The following is a 23,725-nucleotide window of genomic DNA, read 5'->3' on the forward strand; positions in this document are numbered from 1 at the left end:
TCCCAGTGTCATGCCTACAACGAGACCCAGATGGTTTAGGTTACTGCAAATGAGGTAGAGCATTTTGTTTCTAGCTTGGGAGTTCAAATCCAGATTAAAACTCTAGACCAAAATAAATTGTCATTTCAATCCCAGCTCAAAGTTCTTCCATTTGAGAACTTGTGGCATGACTGGCATTTGTTTATTAGGAGGCAAATGGACCTGGAGACTGACTGTGCTGCTAGGCTTGGCTCCTTCAGAAAAGCACCAAGATGTGTTGTGGGGTGCTTGAATTTATGCTATCTTTTAGAAGAACCAACCTTTTTGTGAAGGTGGAAGATGAACTTCTATCCTTCTTACAAAATATGACAGGTAACAAGATGTAACACCTTACCACTCTTAGAAAACTTTTACTGCTGTAACTGTACTGATGATGTTAAAATGGGAAAACAAACCCAATTCCAGTGGTTAGTATCAGTGGAGGAGTGCTAACATCTTTAACTCATTCCACATCAGAACATTATTAGCAGAAATTTCATTTTAAACTAGAGCTTTTATTAGTAAGACTACACTGATTTAAAAAAACAAAAACAACAAACCCAAACCAAACCAACAACAACAAAAAAGAAACATCAGACTTCCTGGGTTAGTAGTACTGGTAATACTTCATAGTGTAGCTAAGGAGAAGTATGCATGCGACCCTTTTCCTCACTCAGCTATGGAACTATTATAGTTAAAATTAATCCATGCAACTCAAATTTCAAATGCTTGTAATAAAGTACTTAGAAAGTAGTTGCTGAAACGTATGAAATGTAGAATTTATTTGGTAGATATTTTCAATTAGTAAGTCCTGAGAAACGTCTGTGCTCATCGAAAATTCTGTGAGCTGGAAATCAAGCCAAAATCCTAAAATGAGTGATAAACCCTGTCAGCTCCTATTAAAATACTATACCTGGGAAATCCTCCTGTGCAGTTCCAGTCCGTAGTGTGGGTGGCTAGTTTTTGAGAGCTGTGGTAACAAACTCATTGCTAGGTTTAATGGAGCTAAAATTTACCTTTGTCCTGTAATGCTATGCTAGTTGTCAGACACCCTCTTCTTTTTTTCTTGTTCTTTCAACTTTTCAAGTAATTAAATGGGTCAGGTCTCTACAGGGTGCTGGCTGCATGATGTCTATAAATATTGCAGTGAGCAACCCAGAGCTTCCATCCATCAGTGGCCTCTGGTGGGAGTAAGCTGAACTGCTTGAGTATTTGTCAAAGACAGGGTTTCTCTAAGTAACCTGAAGCAGTCTGGTGTGTTGCTCTTGTTGTAAATCAAGGTGAGCTCTACATTTAACTCTCATAAGTTCGTTGAAAAATCTTACCGTATACTACTCAAATGGAGATTTAATTTCAGCTCAGTGGTCCCAGGGACAGAGCAGTCTGCTTTGGGACAGAGAGTGCTGTCCCAGAGAGGGATGAATTTGGTGTTGTGTTGTGTGAAATTCTGCATGACCACCACACACAGTTTATCAGCTGGCATGAAATCCAATTTGGATTTATGACAGTAGCTCAAAAGTCTTAACTCAGCTGAATGCTGGCTGTGTACTCACTGAAGGAGTGAACTGGGACGTAATGTTCTTTGTCATGTATTACCTAACTTCTCAAATAAAACTTCTGTGTAAACATTACACTCTTAACTTCTTTGTCCACAGAAAGGAAATGGAAAGAGTGACCTCAGTGTTTACATCAAACCAGTCGGCAAGTGTGTCCCACATACTCGTGATTGAACTAGATTATTTACTTACCTGATGAGTGAAAGGGTAGTATGTCAGAGCTGCTTTCTCCTAGAGTATAGAACCAAACTGTGAAAATCTGAAACCCAACAAATAAGTATTTAATTATTATTAAGTGGAGAAACTGGTACTATTATTAGACAGGTGTTGCATATCAAGCTAGAATCAAACAGGTGACTCTCTTTCTCATATGGGTAGTAAAAGGGTGAGGAATACAGCCTCCCCTCTCCTGATGACACAGGATACTGCTGTTTGCCTGTTCACTCTTTATGAAATACCAGTGAAATGAAGGGGTGTGATTCTGAAATCCGCTCTATGGGTAAGCACTGTTGTTGTCATGTAGTGTGTAACACTGAGTGCAGCAGAAGTTGTGTTTAAGGCTTTTAGCTGCAGCCAAGATATGGTGAATTAGCTATAACCATGACTGGTGGATTCCCAGGGGGACCTTATGCTTCCCTGTATCAATTAATTTTAGAAATGTGTGTAAACTAAATTTGTAATTTAGAAGTTACTCTGAACCAACTGTAAAGTGGAATTGTCGCTTCCGAATTTGGGTGAAAAATCAGAACCTGAACATAATTTGCAGGTTTGGATGGGTTGTTAGTATTGGTGGAATGACAGTTGTGGATCGTGACATCAGCTGAATTCTGGTCTTCACAGCATTTCAGTCTATTAATTTTTACATTACCATTTAAATCCCCAAATTTTACAGGCAAATGTACTTATCTCCTGACTGTAAAACCATTCCATTTCTCCTACAATTCAGATATAGTTCAGAGTAAAACCAAGATAGAAGAGCAAGTGGCTTTTTTTGCTTTCTTCTGATGGGAATTAAAACACTAAATTTCATTCTCTAAAATCCCCTTTTTTCCCCTGTCCTGGGTTCGGTCAGTACAGGGTTAGTTTTCACCGGAATCCCGGAAGGGGCACAGCTGGGCTGGCTGACCCCACCTGGCCAAACAGAGCCGGGTATTCCATACCATGTGCCGTCATGCTGGGTTCCGGTGGGGGGGAGCTGGGCGGCAGGAACTCACTCGCGGCTCGGGAGCACGGAGCGGTGGCGGTTCGGGAGAGTGGCTCTGGGTTGTGGGTTGTGCGGTTTGTGTTGTGTTTTACCCTTATCTGTATCGTTGTTGTTCCTGTTCCCTTTGTTTGCTGTTCTGTTAAACTGCCCTTATCCCGACCCACCAGTTTCTGCCTCTTTCTTTTCATTCTCCTCTGTACCCCGGCGGGGGGAGGGGCGGCCACGTGGCGCTTTTGTTGCCGGCGGCAGCCAAAACCATAACATCCCCTCTGAACATATTTTATTTGTGTAAAATATATTGTACCTTGGTAGAGAAACTGATATTCCAGGCTCTAAAGGCTAAAACATGCTGAGAGTGCGTAATTGGGAAGCTACATTTGCCTTGCTTGACTGATGTAATAAAAGGAAGATAACAATTCAGCAGATGCTAGATTGACCACAATTTTTGCTGGCAATAAACTTGTGTCATTTACTAAATGGTAGTAACGAACAGTAAAAAGACTTATTTCACAGCTGCCCAAAAGGTCAATGAGGTAGGTCTCGGGAGGAAGAGGAAGAGGTGGTGGTGCTATTTTTTTTCCTTTCTCATCATTATTCCTAGCATCATGGCAGATGCGGGTCATCCTTTTTCTTCCATCTAATATGGAACCCACTTGAACCCACTCAGAGCAGTTAATCTCTGTTGTGAAGTGTCGATCATGCTGTTGTGTACTGGAGCTGACAGGAGCTCTCTCCGGTTTGTGATGGCGTAAGTGATGGAAGAATTTGCCTCTGACCTGATCTTGTAATAGTGGGCATTAATGTCCATGACTTTCTCTTAGCTGAGTCAAGCAACTGTACAAGAATAAGGAAAACAGCAGTGTCCCAAAATTTCTCTTTTTCTTGGCTCCACTGAAATAGTTTTTCTTAAAGCTTCCTTACCCAGCTCTGCTCAAGTCTTCCATCTTAAGTTTTTTTAAAAAAAGAAGCAACAGTGTGTCCCTTCCCTGTAGTTCAATGTCACAGTTTTGTTTCTAATTGTTACCCAATACTTCTCTCCCATAAAGCAAGTATTTGTCTCCAGGAATTGACTGCTTGTCTGCAAACTGGAAGACTTGTTCAGTGTGGTCTAACAACAGAAACCGCTCTGTGAAGCACTTTCTGTCAATCAGTTATTGCTTGGCAGCCTAGCATTAAACAGACATGGAGAAAAAAGGAAAGAATAAAGGTTTTGAATAGAAAGAGAGCTACAAATCTTCCTTCAGTGTTGGCAAGGGCTAGCATCTTTGCATTAGTGCAATTCACCTTTTCTGTGCTTTCTTGAGTAGCTCTTGTCATTAACCAACTAATTCTGGTCTGAGCTGCTTTTATAGTACTACTTCACTAGAGCTTGATTTCATGACATTGCTTTTGGGCGCTACAGTAGCTGAGGATTTTCACACATGTTTATGTCCTACACACTTTACTACATGGACATAGATTTAAAAATAATGCTGAAGTGGTCTGCTGAAATGTGAGTGAGTAGCCATGTCTTGCCCCCTCTCCATCTTTGAGATGCTACTACCAGTAATTTGTGGCTGGGCCACACTTCATCTTAATGCTGTTTTAAAAAACAGCAAACTTTATCTCGTAGCTTTTACCTTGGAGTTTTTAGAGCTGATGTGACACCAGGTTCCAGTGTGACAACAGTAGTTGACCTGTTTTGTTATGTGCTTAAAAGGAGACATGGGTTGTAGATCAGGAGTGAGGCAAAGTGGTCTTTGTTAGCAGTGCTAATTGCTATCAGCACTATTCATCTAGCTCAGTTAGAAGTATACCGTGGACACTTAAATTTGCAGACTCTAAGTCAAGTTATTTCTTATGAGTTTTCCCTAAGGTGGAAGAACTGACTTCCATCATGTGTTATTTAAACATATTAAAATATTTACCAAATATTTGTTGCTGAAGAGGTACCTGATTGCATAGGTATATATGTGTGGATATACCCATTAATATATGCTTACAATTGCACTTGGCATTTTATAGTTATAGTTTTATAGCAGTCTGTAGTGCTGTGCAAATATTAAATAAATCCTATCAAAAAAATAAGTAGAGAAGTATTTATTAGACTATGCCATTTTACATGCAAGGCAACTGAAACAAGAATATTACAGCTGTAATTGTTTGAGATTCTCTTAATATTAGGAGTCACTAGGGTTACCCAGCATCTCTGAAGAACAGACTCTCAGAGCATTGCCTGGGGCTAAAGCACAATGAGTATTTAGGACACAGCTGAGATTCACATCCTGTGAGTTTTAGTCCTGGCTCTGTCCTACAGCAGAGAGGGAAGGAGCAAATTAAATGCTTGTGGATAGAATGGTCTTGGTGAGAAAGTTATTTGAGGTGTGAAAAATTTCACAGAATATAAGTGTCTTGGGAGATACTTTGAAAACACAGAAGAGCCTTGAAAGAGTGGCAGGAGAGTAGAGGAGCCCCATTGCTCCAAGCAAGAGACAGGCCCTTACAGCAAAAGGGACTAGACAAAAGGTTTTCTAAAATCCAAGGGCATATGTTCTGCAAAGTCTTTGGCTATCGCATTTGACTTTATACTGTTTATAAAGGAAAAGAACTTCACTGTGGGTGTGAAGGGACCTTTCAGAAACTGCTTCTGCTGGCTTGAGAAAAACTCACTAGAACTTTTCAAGCAAGGTTGCCATGTTCTTACAGGATAACTAATACCCTAAATAACAATAACAGGTAGCCTTATTACCGTGCGTATTACAATATTTCCTTTGACTTGTGGATCTCTCAACCAAAGTAGTCACAATCCTCTCTTATTACCACCACCTGTTGCTGATTCCCTTGAGAGGTGGTTGGCTATGTATATGAAACAGAGCTGAAAACATGTAAGTATCTAAGTCAGGCATTTCTGAATTATTTTGTAGGCAAAATGTTGTACTGTGTTAATCAGTTGATTCCACAAGTATCATCTTCTGATGATATTTTAATATGAGATTTACATTTTGGGAGTGTTAAAGCTATGCCTGACACCTCCACCTGCTGCATGTGCCAAGACAAGCAGAGTAGGGTTTGGTGGAGGCAGCTAAATATGACACAGGTGCAATGAAAAATGAGCCAGGAAGACAGAGCCAAAACACTCAGACCTGGACCTGACTGTGCCAGTCTTCAGGGCTGTTTGGAGCTTGTGCAGATCCCTTGCTCCACCTGAGATGCTTATGCTGAGCCTTCAAAGTAATTATAGCACCCTAATGAGAAAGTGTGAAATTCTTGCCTGGGGCCTTGGGGACACAGTAGACTGGATTTTACATTTGGTAAGCTCTGGCATAGCTTTAGCCCTCTGTGCTATTTCACATTTCTCCACCAACATTTGAATTAATCCTTTCTTGTTCATGCATTGTTCTGTGTTATTTTGGTGCCTGGGACTGCCTGTGTCTCTAGCTGGCTCTGCTCTTACATGGCCCTCATCACTATAGCGAGTGAGTGCCTTTGACTTCAGACTTGGCTCCCATCTGTGTATTTAAAAGTAAAACGAATTCTAATGCTAATTGGGGTGAGGCAAAATGAGAGAAAGAGAGTTTTAAAATTCATATTGAATATTTATGAGCATCCTCAGTGCATTTTGTGAAACTGGGATGAATACGTTTCTAAAAGGTTTCTAATTTCTGCTGGGAGGCACTTCGTTGTGCTTCAGCTATAATAACAACTGAAGGAGTGAGGCTTGTGGTGCCCTTGAAGGCTCTAAATATTCATGCTAGGTTTAGGTTGTATTTTCCTTTGGTGAGCAATAATGGGATGAAGGAGCTCACCTGTGCAGATTTATGGCCCATTTTAAAGTCAGGAGCTGCGCTTGGGTTCTGTAAGGGAGAGATGCTTTGTCTTATACTTTTTTAAAAACATTTTTTTGTTGTCGTTTGGTGGATAGATATTGGGTTTTTTCCTCAGAGCAGACAAAAAGTTTCTTTAGTACCAGTGTTTGTCTGAACCCTCATGTGCCTGGCCACTTATTCATGGTAGGGCAGTCAAGGAGCCTTGAGGAGGGTCTTGGTCAGCCTGTCTGGATGAGGGTTTGCTGTGAATCTCATTCATTGATAGATCAACGTATGCTGATTTTGGTGGCGGTCAAAGAGGCAACCGTTGGGTAACTTGTTATAAATCACCCTTTGCTTGTATATTAAAATCATTTTGCTCAGAAGAAAGTTGTTATGAACTGTTGTCTCCACTGGTAGCTTGGGAGAGGAACCTTAACAACAGATTCAAGTAAACCGGTTTTGGAATATTACAGTATCAGGGAGAAATCATTGGAAATGATGCACAAAAGCTAGCAGTGTGCTATAGGGATGCTGCGTTACATGATACAGCATGAAAGGCTGTGCGGGAAGACAGGGCAGAGATCAGTTCCATTAAAATAGCAGGGGGCCATCCGATCTGTTCTTTAGCTTCCTGTTGGCACCTTAATTTGCTTGTGAGATCGTGTAGATGGAGCCCTGAAGCGAGTCAGTAAAATTTAATGGTGCCTGTGAGGAACAGGCTGCCTTATACCTGATTTTTCCTTCTTGGAGCAGATCAGTAGTTGAGGGCTAAGCAGTGGACTGTGTCTTTTTTTGTTGTTGTTTGTTTTGGTTTTTTTTTTTTTTTTGTTTCCTAGAAATGCCTGGTGGGGAGAATTTTAGCTGCCTGTTTACAGTCCTTCTTCCTGGGGTGGCATCTGGGGAGCACAGAGTAAATTTCCTGCTCTTTTCTTGCTGGGGAAAGATTGTCAGATGTAAGGAGGAGAGTGCAGAAAGGCTGGACACCACAAATTTAATTTACTTGGTTTTATTGCAGTATAATTACACTTGTACTTCCCTGGTGGAGCAGTAGTCTGAGAACAGCCAAGGTACCCCAGAGTCAGAGGTATCAGGGCTAAAACTGTGCACGATGTGAAGCATTTCCTGCTTCCTTCTATACCGAATGGTACATCCTAGCCATTTTGCTTTCTAGATAATTCTCTTCCAAAAACTAAATAGTTTTTTTTTTCCTCAATTTAGTGGAACACTGAATTTTTTTAAAGTTATTTTGTGGTCCACGTCTGTTTCAGGAAGGAGGTTAAACAGGATTTCATCTTTGCTTTAGATAGTATTGTTGATAACCACAAGGAGGCTGCAAATCTGAAGAAAAGGAGACAGGTGGATGGACAAGGCTTTGCTCTACTTGCTGTGTTGTATTTGTGATTCTGATATTTTTTGTATGTATTTTTCCCCAGTAATTTTACAGAAATATTGCAAGTAACAAAGTGCTTGTAATTCCTGAGATTCTCAGTCTGTCTTTGTACTGGACCATATTTATTCATCAAGGCAATAGCAGACCCTTTTCTAACTCTAAACAATCCTCCTCATGTGAATATTCAAGTGCTTTTCAGTAACTAGTTATCCTACATAATTGCTAATTTTTCTCTGAGGGCAGGAAGTTTTGCTTGTGTCTAACAGAAAGAACCTGAGCCACCAGACTGAGTGCATTATTCCTCTGTGTTAAATGCACAACCTGCTGCTGCTGAAGTAGGAATTTTACTCCAAGCAGATTCCAGCTTTACAATGAGAATATCACAGAGTAGCTACTGCTGGTGACACTCAGTGTTTTTTATGTACAGGAGCCCTTCTGTTTTCATTTCACTTCATTACATGCACTGTTCATTTTGCTATTTCGCTCTAGCTCCATATCCAAGTAGACCTCCTGGAGAAGCTAATAGCAGGAGTGTAAACCCTGCTGGGACCTACCTGTGTCCTGCCATTTGGTTGCTGTGGAGGAGTTACTGACTCAGTAGCAGGAGTTCGTCAAAACCGGAGCACTTCAGTGGTTGCTTGTGGTATTCGCAGATCTCAATGCAAAGTCCTTATCAAAGCGTGTGACATTTTAGGTTGGCATCTGACTTCTCCTGTGTGTACATTTGTTAATTTTAAGGATTTACTGAAGAGTTTAGATTCTTCTCATAAATTGCTTGGTTTCTGCTATTAATTATTTACAAACCCATGGTGTCATGTCACATTTCAGGTATTGTGTGACTTAGCTGTCCTGCTGTCTGTCCTCCCCAATTTCATTGAATGAGTGTGAAACCATGTAAACTGTAAAATATCTGAGTTCCTCAAAGATTACTGGGATATCTGTGGAAAGAAGTGAATAGTCAAACATATTCATGATTTTGTCTGTAAATCTGGTCATTGTGGTACTAGCAGTAATAGGTTTTGCTTATGGTCAAACTTGAATACACTGGCTTTAAAAGTTTACTATACAATAGTATAGTATTCTAAGTGGCACTAGAAACTAACCCTACCCGGAAAACAAACAGTGAATATCTGTTATATATTTCCAGATAGCTTCAAAATTGCTGAGATTTTTCCTTAATGGAAGAACAGTAAGATCAATATTTGGCTGGAATTGATTTGAAGTGTTGATACTGAGATAAAAAGAAGGAAAATATCCTGATTTCACTCAGAGAATTAGAGGCATAATTGGACCACAGCTTGCGATGGATAGTAATGGTTAGCATGGTGAGATGGATTTCAAGCTGTATCTGATCTGGCTATTTAGATTTGTTCCCTGCGTGTTTTTTAGGCGTAGAGTAATGCGTGGACATGGGGGAAGGGCCATTTCCTAGATAGTCAGATCTATTGCCAAACTCTAGATTATGGAAAAACCTTGTTACCCAGTTGGTAAAGATGTAAGGTATAGACTTTTAAAGCATAAATCTGCGTTTTAAACAATGACCTGAACACAGACAGGATTTGAAGTTCTGCGGCTCTGAGGATGGATGTGAAGCATCGGAGGCTTCTGTGGCCACCGCTATGTGCTTTTGTAGCCTCATTTCTTCTGCCGAGCTGTTGTGTTCTTCACATATCTGTGAAGCTGATGCGAAATATTCTGATTATTTGCCCAGTAAAGCTCACCAGCCAGTCCCATAAATCATCTCCAAGGGACAATAATGCTTTTGATGAAATCTGCTTAACCTTTTTACAAGCACTTAAAAGGAGGTCTTTTATCAGAATGAGATGCTTTGATTTTTTTTTTTAAACTTACTTTGCATTAATGTATTATGTATCCGTACACCATGGAATTTTAAGTGAAAATGAAATGCTTTGATTTCATTGATATCAAATGTTTTAATTGCATAAAAAAGAACTTTGTAGAAAAAAATAAAACCTCACATATTCATTTTTTGAATGTGACCAAATTTTAAACTTATAGAATTCACTGTGAATCTTCCGTTCCCACACCACTCGACATGTATGCCAAAATGTATTTGTGGAACTGCACCAGTTATAGTGATAGATTTAATGAAGCAGGAGATAATTTCATAGAAGGAAAATTGTGTTTGTGAACGGAATATTCCTGTACACAGGAACAGAATCTGTTTTATGGCAGGAAGGTCCTGCGACTCTTGTTCAACCCAGATTTTCAGAATGACTATTCTATCTAGATGTCAGTCTCAGAGTAAAGAACTCTGAACTCCTGCTAAGAGGTTTATGTTATGAAGAACAGATAACAAGAAGGAGAGGAACAAGGCTGTCATGGCTGTTCTGGAATATCTCTTTTAAGTAGTGATTTTACATGTAGGGTAGTCTAACCTTTGAAGTTGATCAGTTCACAGCAATAACATATAACTTCCTAACATGAGCCCATTTTCTTTTCAACTTTTACAAAGAGAAGCTTAGTTTAAACATACGCAGTTACTTGCTTAGAATTAAACGTTCAACTGGAATCTCCCTATGAAGATGGAAAGGGGGAAAAGCTGTAGATTGAGATGCAAATGGAGCTTTCTAATTGACTGCTGGAAGTGGGATGCTCTTCTCCTAATACCATGTCTTTGAGCCTTCTCAGAGCTAAATGTCTACTAGTCTTCCAGGCAGTCTCTGCCAGTCCTGTGGAGACAGATGCATTTAATAAGACACATGTCTTCCTTCCTGGGCACCTGCCTTAGGGGGGGCTGGAAAGTCCTTGGGAGGTGTTTGCTTGCTGCTGAAGTGTCTTAGACTGTCTTAGGCTGTATGAGACTGCTCCCACCAGGACACTGTAAGCTGTCTGTTTTCTTAATATTCTTTTCTTGGTATTTAGAAGAAATTCCAAATACCATATTTTTCTGAGAGTGGAAATCACTCTGCTTTCCGCCTTACTGCTTACGACATCAGCTCAGGTGCATAATAACAGCTCAGAAAAGCACTTCTGTAATGCCTTATTACCGAAGGGTGGTTTGTGGTAGTTTTAAATCATTTGCAGTTCATTTTGTTATTTTATTCTGTGTTTTTCATGAAATAGGAAATAATCCTGATGTGATTTAGGAAGCCCTTCAGAAATATTGGCACTGTTGACCTTAAACATAAGGTGAAAATAGCACCAAGTGTATACAAGTGAAGTTACACATTGTAAACTTGTAGCAAATAACTTTAATACTGCTGGGCACACTTTTCAAAAGTAACTTAGAAGTGACTTTCTCAAGAGTGCTTTGAGCCTTTTGGCGTAACTTTTTATAAGTCTTGTTGTAGTTTCCTGAGTCACTTCACAGGTAAAAGCTTCTGTCATCCTTACTAGTAGCAAATAGCTCCATGATGTTTGTGTGTTTTTTTTTTTTGTTTTTTTTTTTTTTGTCCTTTCTGTCTTCCTCAGCTCCCTTTTTTAGATACTGGATACTTCTTTTATCACAATGGCGTTGCCAAAGCCAGGAGAAGACACAGTCTTCAACACAAGCTTCATCTGGAAAAGGATTCCAGGGTAAGTGTTTCATCATTATGTGCACCTACCATGTTTTCTTTGTGCTACAGACTATTATTCAAGTGATAAAGGTGACCATCAAATCTGTGGTTATGGCTACGTTTTTTTCCCCATTCTTGTTTCAAGCTTGGTGACTGCTGTATGCACACACATCCCAAACAACTACTACTTCACTACTACAAATACTCTTACATTTTCTGAGATGTATCCTCTCTCTTGTAAGACTCAGCAATGCCATAGTCTCCAGGACATGGCAGTGCACTCTGTGCTGTGGGGAGGGGCCGTCCAGGGTACATCCCACAATTGTGTGTGTGTGTCCCAATCCTGCTCGTCTGTGGGTCATCCAGACCAGAATACCTTGTGGTGTGCAGGCACTTTCTCTGTACTCACACTGGGACGTTTTCTCAAGGAATGGTGTGCACCCCAGATGCTAAGAGAGTGTATGCTGTCAATCTTCAGTATTTCTTCTAGAGGCCCTCACAGTCTGGAAATGGTGTGCTTGGTTTTCAGAAGCATAAATCCCTCAGACAGGAGGGAAAGGCCTCTTTTGCTACAAGCTGGTACTAGCAAATTCTTTTTTCTTTTCTTCAGAGTTTTTAAACCTGTATAATACTGGACTGGAGTGGGGCCAGGTAGCACAAAAAGTGTGTTTACTGCCCAAAGAAAGTAGATAAGCCCGAGGAATGGTATCATGACAGCAAATAGATATTTTAATCCTTCAGTAGAATTTAAGCTCTCTGCACTGTGAGCAAAGAAGAGAGGGGAACAATTTTATTCCAGACGGAATTTTATTGCCAGAATTTGTATGGTATTGGAACACCTATGAAAATGAAAAACTGAGTAGGAAGAAAAAAGAAATAGATTAAATCAGATTGTAATTTTTGTTGTGACACCAGAGCAAGCAAAGTCCAATGAATTCCCAGCTTAATTTTCCTACTTCTGTGGAAATTTCAAGTGGTTCTAGGCTCCTGCAGCTGAGAGCCATGTGGGTGAACAACACAGGTTCCAGGTGCTGCCTACCCTTGTCACTTCACCTGAGAGCTGAGTGCTGGCAGGTTCCCTGGGGCTGCTGATGGTCTTCCAGTGCCTTTTCGTGGCCCCCTTCTCTAAAGCTGGTGCCAGGTACGGGTGAGGGACTATGAGGAAGAGACCTATTCAACCTGCCTTGAATAGAAATTCTCAGGCTTCCCTCATTTTGTTTACCAAGCAGGGATCAGAAAGTAAACTGTTCAGAAACCATCTACAATTGGTGGATGCTAAGCAAATGTCTTGAGAGGTGTCTTTCATTTCCCTGAACAACCCAATCTTACTGAAAGCCATTTCAGAAAAAGCATAAAACTGTGTGAGTACATTGCAAACTAGTGACGGAGTACAGTCATTGTACGGGTGACATTGTACCGGAAATAAGTATTTCTGTAAGCCTCTGAAAATTTTACAAATATCTGTGATATTCGTATTAATCCACCAATTCTCATTGCAGCCTCAGTATTACATTGCTGAGCTCTCCCATACTAATTCCAAACTGGCCCTTGCATTGCCTACCTCTAGACTAAGTGTCTGCAGTGCTATTAAGAGCAGTTTAAATGAATCTACCTTCTTGTTCAGAGATGTTCTCTTTGGCAGTCACCTGGTATTTGTGGTCTTTAGGCTCTTAAGTTGGCTTCTGTCATAAGCAATGAAAACTTACTTTTGCTGTTAATCTTCACTTTTTCCTGGTGCTGCATACAAATGGCTTGACTCTCCTTGGCTCCTTCCTTTGATCTCAGGGAGTAAAGCACTGTGTTTAAATAACTAATATCTCCCATGTGAGGGAAAGGATGATCCTGGGTGTATCCTGACCTCTTGGGTTACACTGGGAGATGGAAGCAACATTTGATTTCTACATGCAACATGACATTTTCTCATTGAGCCCTCCTACTTACTCTGTCCTGTTGGATAGTCCTTGAGCTCTTATGATGCCGTATCAGTTGGTGGCTACTGCAATACAGTTTGAGAGCAATTAAAATAATTACTTGTATTTCCCTTCTTTCTTTTATTCACGGAGTTTGGAGAAGTGATTAAAATTCCTGTCATATTTGCATATAAGTAAAAACGTGAGTTGCATTGACAGTACTAAATTTCAAACTCCAAAAATAATTTCTAATTTAATGGCAGCTTTCTAGACCATTTACATTCAATTTTACTTAGCAACAAATATCAGCACTGTCATAGTTTATATGTTAACACATGAAGGCAAGAATAAAATGTTCTTGTTGTCAGGCTAGCCAGGAAGCAAACTTCCACCACAGGGCCTTACAAATCTCACAGGAACCATTATGGTAAATGCTGTAGTTGCTTAACCCTACCCAAATGTTGTGAGAAAGTGGGCTGCAGTTATTCTGTACACTTTTCACTTTTAAGGAGATTACAGTTCCTTACTAATTTTCATCATTAGTTGAAAAACAGCACAGATGTTCACTCAATTAATTAATGTTCTTTAATCAAGTAAGTCCCTTGAGGAACCATGTCAGTTTTTCAAGAGTCTGGGGAGATAGATGGCAGAACACTATGCAAACAGGTTACTGCATCATTTCATGCTCTGCATGTCTTTCAAAATGCTTAAAAAAGCTTTGTTGTGTAAAATTTACTGTATGTTTTTACCAAAATAATTTGGAGATATGCTAAGCATATACAGTAATTGTGTGATAAACATGATCTCTGTCAAGGGGGCAGGAATAGAGCATTATTAAGATGCCTTCCTAGAGATCCAGCAAGAACTGAATCTTTGTTCTGAGGAGCAGCTTCAGGTACAGTGGTTTTGACATTATTTAATACATTAGTGTTGCTGAAGCCTGAAGCAGTTTTGGCAACAGGTGAAGGCATGTGTAATAGTGTCACATAGTGTGTTGTCCTATTGAACTGTTAATGAAAAACTTGCAGACACATGAAGCACTGTGATTTTTGCTGTCAGTACTCTCCTCTCGGTAATCCTCACTGTCAGGATGGCAAATGCCACAGTGAATTGAACTACTTCAAATGGAAACTGTTTAGTTATTTAAGTTACATTCTCTGAGGTACAGAGAACCTTCCAGGAGAGGTTTGCTCCAAAACAACTTTTCTGCATCAGTTGCAAGTTTCCATGATTTCCAGGTGCACTTGTATTTTGTTATTTTACAGTAGGTACCTTTGTCACCAAATAGATTTTGGGCAGGAAAAAAGTTCTTTTAATGTTTTTACATGTTAAAGCTGGAATTTTTAATGAGATAAGACTTAGCAGCAAGATATCCAATATTCTCCATGCAAAACTGCATTTTCTTCTGCCTTTATCTGTTAATTGTTTCAGCTGAAACTTCTCAGACAAAAGACCAAGCCTATTAGGCTTGGTTCATCTTGGGAAACTTTGCTTAAGTAGCTGCTGTACTTTGCCCTGGAGCTGCAGGCAGGGAGGCAGTCAGTCCTTGCCATGACCCATGGGCACAGGCAGCTGGGAGGAGGAAACAGCAGGGTGACAGCAGCGAGCAAGGGCCAGGAGTGACATAAAGCCAATGCGAAGCCAGGGCAGGATGGGACTGGACATCAGCATGAAGCCGAGGAGAGAATAAGTGAGACAGGCTGGAACAGCCCAGAGTCAGAAAAAAGGTTGAATGATTTGGGCATAGAGCCAGCCTGTGAGCTGAGGAGGACATGGAATAGACTGGAGAGACTGGGAACAGGGTGTCCACATCGACATCAGTGCAGGTCACAATGCAACCTTAGAGCTAGGTGACCTGTTCCAAGGGACACTTCCCTGTGAACAAGGGGAAATACAGCTTCTGTAAAGAGCAAACTTTGTTTTTAATTGTGAGGAACAGTGGTATGTTTCATCAGTGTGATTGGTCTGGAAAAGTAAATTGGAAATACAGAGATATTTCGTACTGTCTGGTTTGTTAGGTTTCCTGTCTCTGAAAGTACAGCAGAGGCAGGATGGGAAGCAGAGACCTTTCCTGCTCCACCATAGCTAAAGGAAAACCATGGAATTTGCTTCATTTTGATTTTTCAAAACTGAGTCAGATTCTAGTCTCCTGTGGAAAGACTCAGCTGTATTATTAATAAATGTTTTGAAAAGTGGCCACATAAGTATAAGGAAAGAAAAAAATGCACAGTCGTTATGTTACCTTTCAGAGCAATATTTTTGTATTTTTGCTATTGTTGAGTACTTTTTGTTAGTACATAGTCTTCCACTGAAGGAGCAAGAATTGAAACACAGTTTGTCCTCTGAAAGATTATTATTCTTTCTTTCAAGTTTTAGATAAAACTATTTTCCTCCCACACAGTCTCTCCTGTCAGACATCTGCCAAGATTAACCCCACTCAAGAAAAACGCTTTAATATACAGGGAAGAGCCAAGTCCCATTACTGATATCTATATGTGAGTGCACCTGTTTTGGTGTTGGGGGAACAAATATGTATATGTGTGGAGGTGGAAAGGTGAAATGAAAATCTTCCACTGAGAGTGAGTCTGGCACTTGGATGATGATTTCTTTGGAAATAAACATCCCAGTGATGGCAATTGTTATGTTGCAGAATGGGAGTAGAAAGGGAGACTTGGCTGATCCCAGACTCCTGTACCAGCATGGGTGAGGACAGATGTGTAGCTTCTTCAAGGCATAATCTGTAGGTGCCCAGCGTAAACAGTACTCCCAAACTGCTTGTGTCATGAGACAAGGGAAAGAAGATGGGGCTGTAAATACAGACGATCTAAGCTTTTAATTAAATAAATTGGAATCTTCCGTACCCTTCCTCACCTTGGATCCCTTGCATGCCTCCTTAACATGACTAGCTTGTGGTCGGATCATTGCAACCCATGAAAGCAGAAGTGCCCTTTGATGCCAGGCAGGGGGTTGCCAAGTGCTGCCAGAGCTGGATATTTCAATCATGGTCACCTTTAACAGGGGTATGGAGGGACAGCAGGGAAAAGCACTGCCACTTAACAAGCAGTAGCCCTTAGCAGTGGCAGTGTAATGTAAGTCAACTTTCAGTGTCCTTTCTGGCAGCATTAATGACAGGCTCGAGATGAGTTAAAGGTGGAGCATTTTGCCTCACTCCTTTAGAGGCCAGCACAGATCTTCCCCTTTGCAATAATGAAAATCTTCTGGATAAAATCAGGAGAAGCCCGTTTTCCTCAGTTCTCCCTAGTTCTCCAGCAAGCGTAGAGTGCAGTGACCTGGGAATGCAAGGGGTAGGAGCCATTGTAGCTTCCTCTGTAGATTTGGTGAGATCTCCAATTGCTGTGGAGGTGTAATCTGTTTCTCCAGCCTTCTGGTGATGGAGACATGCAATTTGCTGGAGACAAATAACGTCTTGCAGTTATTTTTATTAAAATTGCTGTATTTCACATTTTCACTCCGGCTCCATGCCCCACATCTTGATTTTTCTGCTTCCTGGCCAATGGCAGTGATTTTTCAGTCTCCGATAAGTTTCTGACCAAACTTTGGAAGTATCCTAAGATACTTCCTCCCTCTGAGAAGAAAGCTGGCTCACTTCTGAAAGCAAAGGGGCAGCAGTATCAAAATCCATCCTGTAGGAAAAGACCAGCACTTGACCTGTGCACTGTTGTAATCCTGCTGTTGACTCACTTTGTGGGTAGAGGGATTTATTTCCATGCAGTTCACCACAGCAGTGAGCCCAGATCTATACAAAATTTTAAACCTCTGTGGGGATGAAAGTTATATGAAGTGAATGTAATGCCCAAGACTTGCTACCCCTTCTCAAATATTTTGGGGACACTGCAGGTTTCCCGGCCATTTCTCCACCATGCAAGGAGGTATGGATATGTGCATTAGGATAGAGAGACAGGAGAAAATGGCAGGATAAAAAAGCTCTTCATGTTTTCAACTCTTTAACGTGAATTCATGCTGTGGATGGTAGCGGTGACAGACTTCCCAGTGAAGTCTATTTCGAATTTTGCTGTAATATATGTTATCACGGGGCTGGCATGGTGGTAGGATTATGCCTAGGAAAAGTTCGGATCTGCCATCAATTTTATGAGACTATAGGGCAGCATTACATGAGCATTGGTGTTATCCTTTTGGAAGGAAATGGAGCATTAAGTAATAAAAGCTCTGCTTAAGCACCTGTAATAAATAATGAACAGCCAAGGAAAACTCATTAGAGGAAATGTCTGCTTTCCAATGCTGAAAAAAACCACAGCCGCCCTCAAACCTACACACTGTTGCCTGAAGCTGCATTGCCAGCTTGTTCACCAGACAAGAACTGAAGGCATTTTTGTTGTCAATCTTCCCGACAAAATGAAGCATATTGTGCAGAAAACAAGTACTTGCATGAATGGATCCCTGGTTTACCTGTTTCTGGCATAAGTTTTGCCTTATCCAGTGTATCTGAAGAAGTCCAAGAGTCTGTTCCAGTTCACAGAGGGAGACCTGTTTCTTGTGTTAATAACTTTCTCAGGTCGATACCATCTTGAACTGTATTTGTTTTGCTTTCCCATACAGCTCAGGACCCCTTTCTAAGATTTTGTATTTCTAATTCGTAATGAGGTCAGTTGGCAAGCATTACAAGGAAAAAATATTCTCGAGGAAACTCCAGTCAGCTGCATGTGTTGGATCATCTGATAATTGATTTCGTATATGTCTTATTACTGAGAGAATTTAACACTTAAATGAATCATTTTGCTTTTATGGTATTTAGACCCTTTGCAGATGTTTGGGGATAGTTATTTAAACATACAGGTTCATGAGTGGGGTTGTCTGTCAAGATGAAAAGGAAGAAGCAGCAAAGTCTACAGCACAGTGCTAAAAAAAAAAAGATGCAGTTAGAGTTAGCCCTGTTCTGCTAGGTTTTGCATAGTTGACCAACAGTAACTCCAACTCTAAAGCATTTAGCTGCACTTTAATTGAGGTGTCAAAATTATTGCATCAAAATGACATCAAACACAAACATACATTTATTTTTTATGGAAATAGTGTACAACTAAAATTGCAGGGTAAGTTAAAACTATATCTATTAGTAAAAACTAATGTACTGCAAGATAATAGACTGCTAAGACAGTGCTGTGCAGATTCATGTAGAATTTTCCAAAAATAGAAGTACTGATGCACTGCAGTCCTGGTGCCAGCGGGGCCTATGGAGTCCTCATGGTTGGTGGTTTTAAGACAAGGTTAGGCAGTGATCATAACTGACTTGGGCGTGACAGATTCCTCGCTGCGGCCCTGGGATGGTTCAGATGATGTTTTGAAGTTGTTTACCGTCACGTATTACATCATTTTCGTATTGCTGAACATGATACTTGGCGTAAGATGGGGTGAGGCAATAAAATGAGCTTTATCCCTCAAAAACACTTATAACCACGTGGAAGTTCAGTAGTTTTACAGAAACCTGTTGAGATGGCTGATCACATTCAGCCTCCACTCTGCTGCCTCTAAATTGCTGAACTGGCATTAGTTAAGTATCTGTTTTATTGTTAATGTCTGTTCTTTTGACTGCAGCATCACTCCCCAGTCTCTCTCTGCTTTTTCCTGTCTCCTGCTTGTCTCCTGCCTGATGAATAGTGTCTCTGTTTTGTGGAGCAGGCCTTGCCTTAGTTATTTGTCTGTGCAATTTCCAGCCTTGAATCTTCAGTGAGGTCTGTTTAATATTATAATACGAGCAGTGGCAGTGGTGAGAATATGTGGTTTAGGGTTTTTTTAGGATATTGAGAACAATGGATAGTGTGAGCCAGTGACTTTGGATTAACATGGAACCTAGTGTGTTGCACAAGTTTGCTTTGGTATGGGACAAGTTTGGTTTGGTTTTGAATAAGAAATGCAGTGCTCCGATGTGTTGAGCTGACAGTCGCTGAAGGTCATGAAAATCTCACATTCACTGGATACAGGAATCCATGGATGTAGTGTTGGTGATAATCATGCCTTTCTCCCTTGGGAAGCTTGAGCTAGCTGGAGCCTATTTTGGTGAGATGAAGAAAAGCAGCAACTAGTTTGCTTGGCCTTCTATGGGCTGTCATTGTACCAGCATCTGCTGGCTCTGTGTGGTGACCTTTTCTCTTCATCTTGCCAGGGCTCAGTTCAGGACAGCTGGGGTTGACTTGGAAGAATCAGTCATGGCCTGGGACCACTTGTGCTTGATGATGGCTAAATATGGGGGGGCTCAAAAGTGCTCTTCCTTTCCAAGTCACCAACGTTAGAGCTACAACAGAATGCAGACTGTGAGGTGCAAGCCCATCTTCAGGGTTAACTTCACCTGCAGTTTAGAAAGCATGTGTATTCAGCTATATTTTCTTGTTTTCAATATAAGCAAATTGTATGCTAGAAAAACTTCCTCAGGAACAATGCAAGACACTTTGAAGTCTATTTCTTTTTGGCAAATCTCTAAGCCTAACAGAAAATTTGGAGACTGGAAAACTGCCTTTGAGTTAAACTCTTTTGAAAGATTGGAAATATATTGGTTGACATATACTTTGGGAAGAGTATAAAATTAGTTGAAATATTGTACCTGATAGTATATGCTGTGACATGGTAGATTTAGAATGAAACAAACCAGATTTATAACCTTTTCTGCAGTCAAGAAATACTAGAAATAAAATTGGCTGTTAAAACAGTGACTAGGTTTCTTGTGTGTACAGATAGATGACCAGAACCATTTACTGTATGTAACAGTGACAATAAATAAAAGGCAGTGCAGCTAAGGTTATACAGTTAAGTCAATAACAACATAAGACTGGAAGACTTTTCGGTACAGTTTTCTCAGGTCTCTGAGCATGCTGTGCCAGGGCTTGTGTCACAGGGCAATGACATGGGAAACCCCCACCCCACCTTTCTGCTAAGAGACTCAAGCTAAAAGAATCAATATAATGTCATATGTTACTATATCACACGATAAATGTATTGTGTAGTGCATGCACTTATGTCATTTAACATACTTTTACCGTTGTTTAAAACTTGATGAGTGTTTTCTTTCTGAACAGCATTTTGGTCTATTGGTTTATTGCAATCTGTTCCAAAACACTGTTCCTATGAGCATTCTGTGTTTCTGTCTTCAAAGTGTGTATGCAATATCTTAAATAGAATATGAATTTTGCCACCAACTCGTCAATCCAGAATCCAGCAAGGAATTATAAATACATCTGTGAAGTCATTGCTTGTGTGCATGTGTTCCATGAATACAAAAAGTGATTTACAAAGGTCAGAGAAAGTTGATTGCAGTATTTGGAGATACAATGGAAATTAATTAAAGGTTTAGATTTAAATTATTTCTGAATAGTTTTCTGCAGTAATTATTAGATGCTGCATTTGAACATGGCTTTTCAGCAAAATGCGTGCCTCTAAGAGCTGAGAATAACCAATAGTAATTAAAATGCTAATATGCATGTCATGGGTTGGTGAATTGAATAATGCTTCTTGGCCTTGTAAACTTCCATACTGAGGAGGAGAACAGGACTGGGTAGAATTAAACATTGTGGAAAGACTAAGAAATACCTGAACATCTGCACGGGACATATTTTTCCTAATTAGTTGTATAGTATCAGTTCCATACTATCATAAATGGACTGTAATCTATATTACAGTTTTGCTTATATGAAGTGATAGCTGAATGGCCACATTTCTGTGAAGATACAGCTTTATGTTTTGTATTGATAGCCAGCTACTGTCTGAGTGCTGAAAAGAAATATTCTCTTATTATGTGTACAGATTTAATATCTCATAAATGTAAATAGTCCATCTCCATTCATTTTATCTTTATTGATTCCAAGCATTATTCTTTCATACAGAGGAATACACAGTAAGGGATCCAAGAGCCTTGCAAGCGTGAAGTCTTCACGGAAGAACGAGAATTGCCGGATCTAATTATTATTTTTATACTCCTGGTCTCACAGCGATATCACTAAGCTGATTACTGCTGGGCTCTAGGTTATCTAACACTGCAGTGCTGTGCTCAACATTAATAGCTGGTTCTCTTCTTCCTCACCAGCTCCATGCACTGTCTCCTGTTCCTTTTCTTTGGAGGAAGTCCAGACACATTGGTTGTATCCTCATCAAGAACCTGAAAAATATAATAAGCCACTGGGGTGAGGAGATGCCCTGTGTTTTGTCTTGGAGTCTGAATCTGAGTGATTGATTACGTTTGTTCCCATCTAACTTGGCTTCTTCATCTGGCAAGTATGGTAAAATCAATCCTGAGCCCATCTTCTGTGTTAGGCTACTGATTTCCAGCTAGCCTTCCCCTGCAGAGCTTCTGAATCACTGGATCACTTTTGTCCTGTTTGTGTCCTGCCTTTTGTCCTACACCAAAGTCAGCAGCGCTCTTATGCCTGGAGGTATTTTCTCTGGCAAAACAAGGAGCTCAAGGATCTGGCAGCTGCTATCCCAGCCCTTCTGCTCTTTGGCAAAGCTGTGTTCCAGTCAGTGTCTTAAAAATGTGAGACACCGTTTTTGAACTTTACAGATACTGTTATAACTGCTGGGTTTTTTCTGACTCAGAGCAAGCTGAACTCTTGTAATAGCCTGCCTCATGAATTTTATGGATCTGATACCTTGGGGCAACAGCAATCTCTGGCAGAGTTTGGACAAAAATGATGATTCTGTTAGGCCAGGATATACTGACATGATTAAACAGTGTTTGCTTTATTTTCTTATCAAAACTGTGATGCTTTCCTGGGAAAACATTCACTGGAATCCATTTTATTTGTTTTAGAATATGAGCTTTTCTTGGAATAATTAATTTGATTGCTATAGGAAGAGGATTTCTGTTTAGACTCTCTATTTTCTGGAAAGAGGAAGGAAAACATCCACATTAAAGTTTTATTTTCTTGTTTCCAGATTTAACCATATTCATATCTCTCAAATCTCAAGGGTCCTTCCCCAAGTTGTGCAGGGTATGTTATAAGAAAATCTCACTTAAATTTTTCCATTGGACAATGAACTAACAAAAATGATTATTTTCTTAAAAAAAAATTGGTTTTAAGACTCAGTTTTAGATTTTTAACTAATTTTCTTTCTGATAATGCAATCACAAAGTAATAGAAACAGAATGTACATTCTCATATTTGAAATACTGAATCAGGGCAAAAATATTTTACTGCACCAAATGATTTTATTTGGCAAAAAAGAGTTTAATTTTTTTTCAGTATTTCTGGTTAGAACCTTTGCAAGGTTTTGTTTCATTATCATTTTTCACTGTTTTCTTCAGTTTCATTATTTCTTTTCAAATGAACATCCTATTTCCAAACATCTATAAGTCTGACTCAAGTTTCCACAATGTGAAAAGTACTTTTCATACAAGTAAAAATAGCTAGTTGGAGACAACCTCTGAAAAAAGCATCTGATTACCAGCCAGGTCTACAGCTTTCTTCTGCTCATAGAAATGTGTAACTTGCTGCTCACTTCACTGCTCTTCTTAATTGAATCTAAATGGCTAAGAACAAACTTAAAGGCAGCAGTGCCATTGTGAGGGCTAGAGCTTCTCACAGCTGTGCAAATATCTTGCTCACCAATGCCAGTTAACTCTAGCAAACCTCCCCTGGGTCTTTGGTCCATAGTCATTTTAAAAAACTGAAGCAAAGGGGCTTGGCACAAACTGTTTCTATTGCTAATTCACTGGACAGTGATAATTTGCTGAACATCTGTATTAGAAGATTTTTTTCAGTCCTGTTTGGATGTTAGTCTAGATAACAACTAGCCATTGTTATCCAAAACTGCCTGAAAAGTTTATCATGAACAAATCCAGCAGAGCTCAACTCACCCTCCCTTTTCTAAAAGCATCTAAGGAGGCTGAGATTTCCCTCAGTCAAAGCATACTTAGCGGCTTCTTAAACCCTGTTCTGAGGAGGTAATGGGAACTGAGCGATGCAGTTCTCCAAAGGAAGAAACGTTTTTTAATTCCTAGGCTATAATTCACTGAAAACAGAAAAAAACACCAGTAGTTAACTTGAGACATACAGAAGATGAGATAAGAATATTTTTCTTTTTACTGCCAGGTAGCTACTTGAAGAAAAACCTGGAGAAGGGGATATAAATGATTGAGTTTGGTTAGTTATTGCTAAGGAAGAAAACCTTTTCTACAGTGAGGAACTTGCCATAGCAAAAAAACGTTTTTTGTATCATTTCAGAGCTGTCATATGCAGTCTCAGTGGAATTTGAAGTTTTATTATCAAATGCATTCACTTCCATGTGTCAGTGAGGTTTGGAAGAATGTTTGAGTATATGAAAGAAATGCACATTCCAGATTGCAATTGGAAGGTATGAAAAAGGGCATTACTT

General features: G+C 39.9%; 1 protein-coding gene across 2 annotated transcripts in view; it reads left to right on the forward strand.

Moving 5' to 3' along the window:
• Positions 1-23,725, forward strand: part of PCSK2 (proprotein convertase subtilisin/kexin type 2) — a 115,508-nt gene that overhangs the window by 7,711 nt on the left and 84,072 nt on the right. Inside the window, exon 2 of one of the 2 annotated variants that reach the window (XM_075413518.1) lies at positions 11,392-11,496. The exons of the other annotated variant lie outside the window; for it this stretch is intronic. Within the exon in view, the coding sequence (XP_075269633.1) occupies positions 11,392-11,496 (105 nt within the window). The remainder of the gene's footprint in view (positions 1-11,391; positions 11,497-23,725) is intronic. 2 annotated transcript variants of the gene reach the window in all.

The sequence above is a fragment of the Opisthocomus hoazin genome, chromosome 2, assembly GCF_030867145.1.
Source record: "Opisthocomus hoazin isolate bOpiHoa1 chromosome 2, bOpiHoa1.hap1, whole genome shotgun sequence".
NCBI classification, from domain to species: Eukaryota; Metazoa; Chordata; class Aves; order Opisthocomiformes; family Opisthocomidae; genus Opisthocomus; species Opisthocomus hoazin.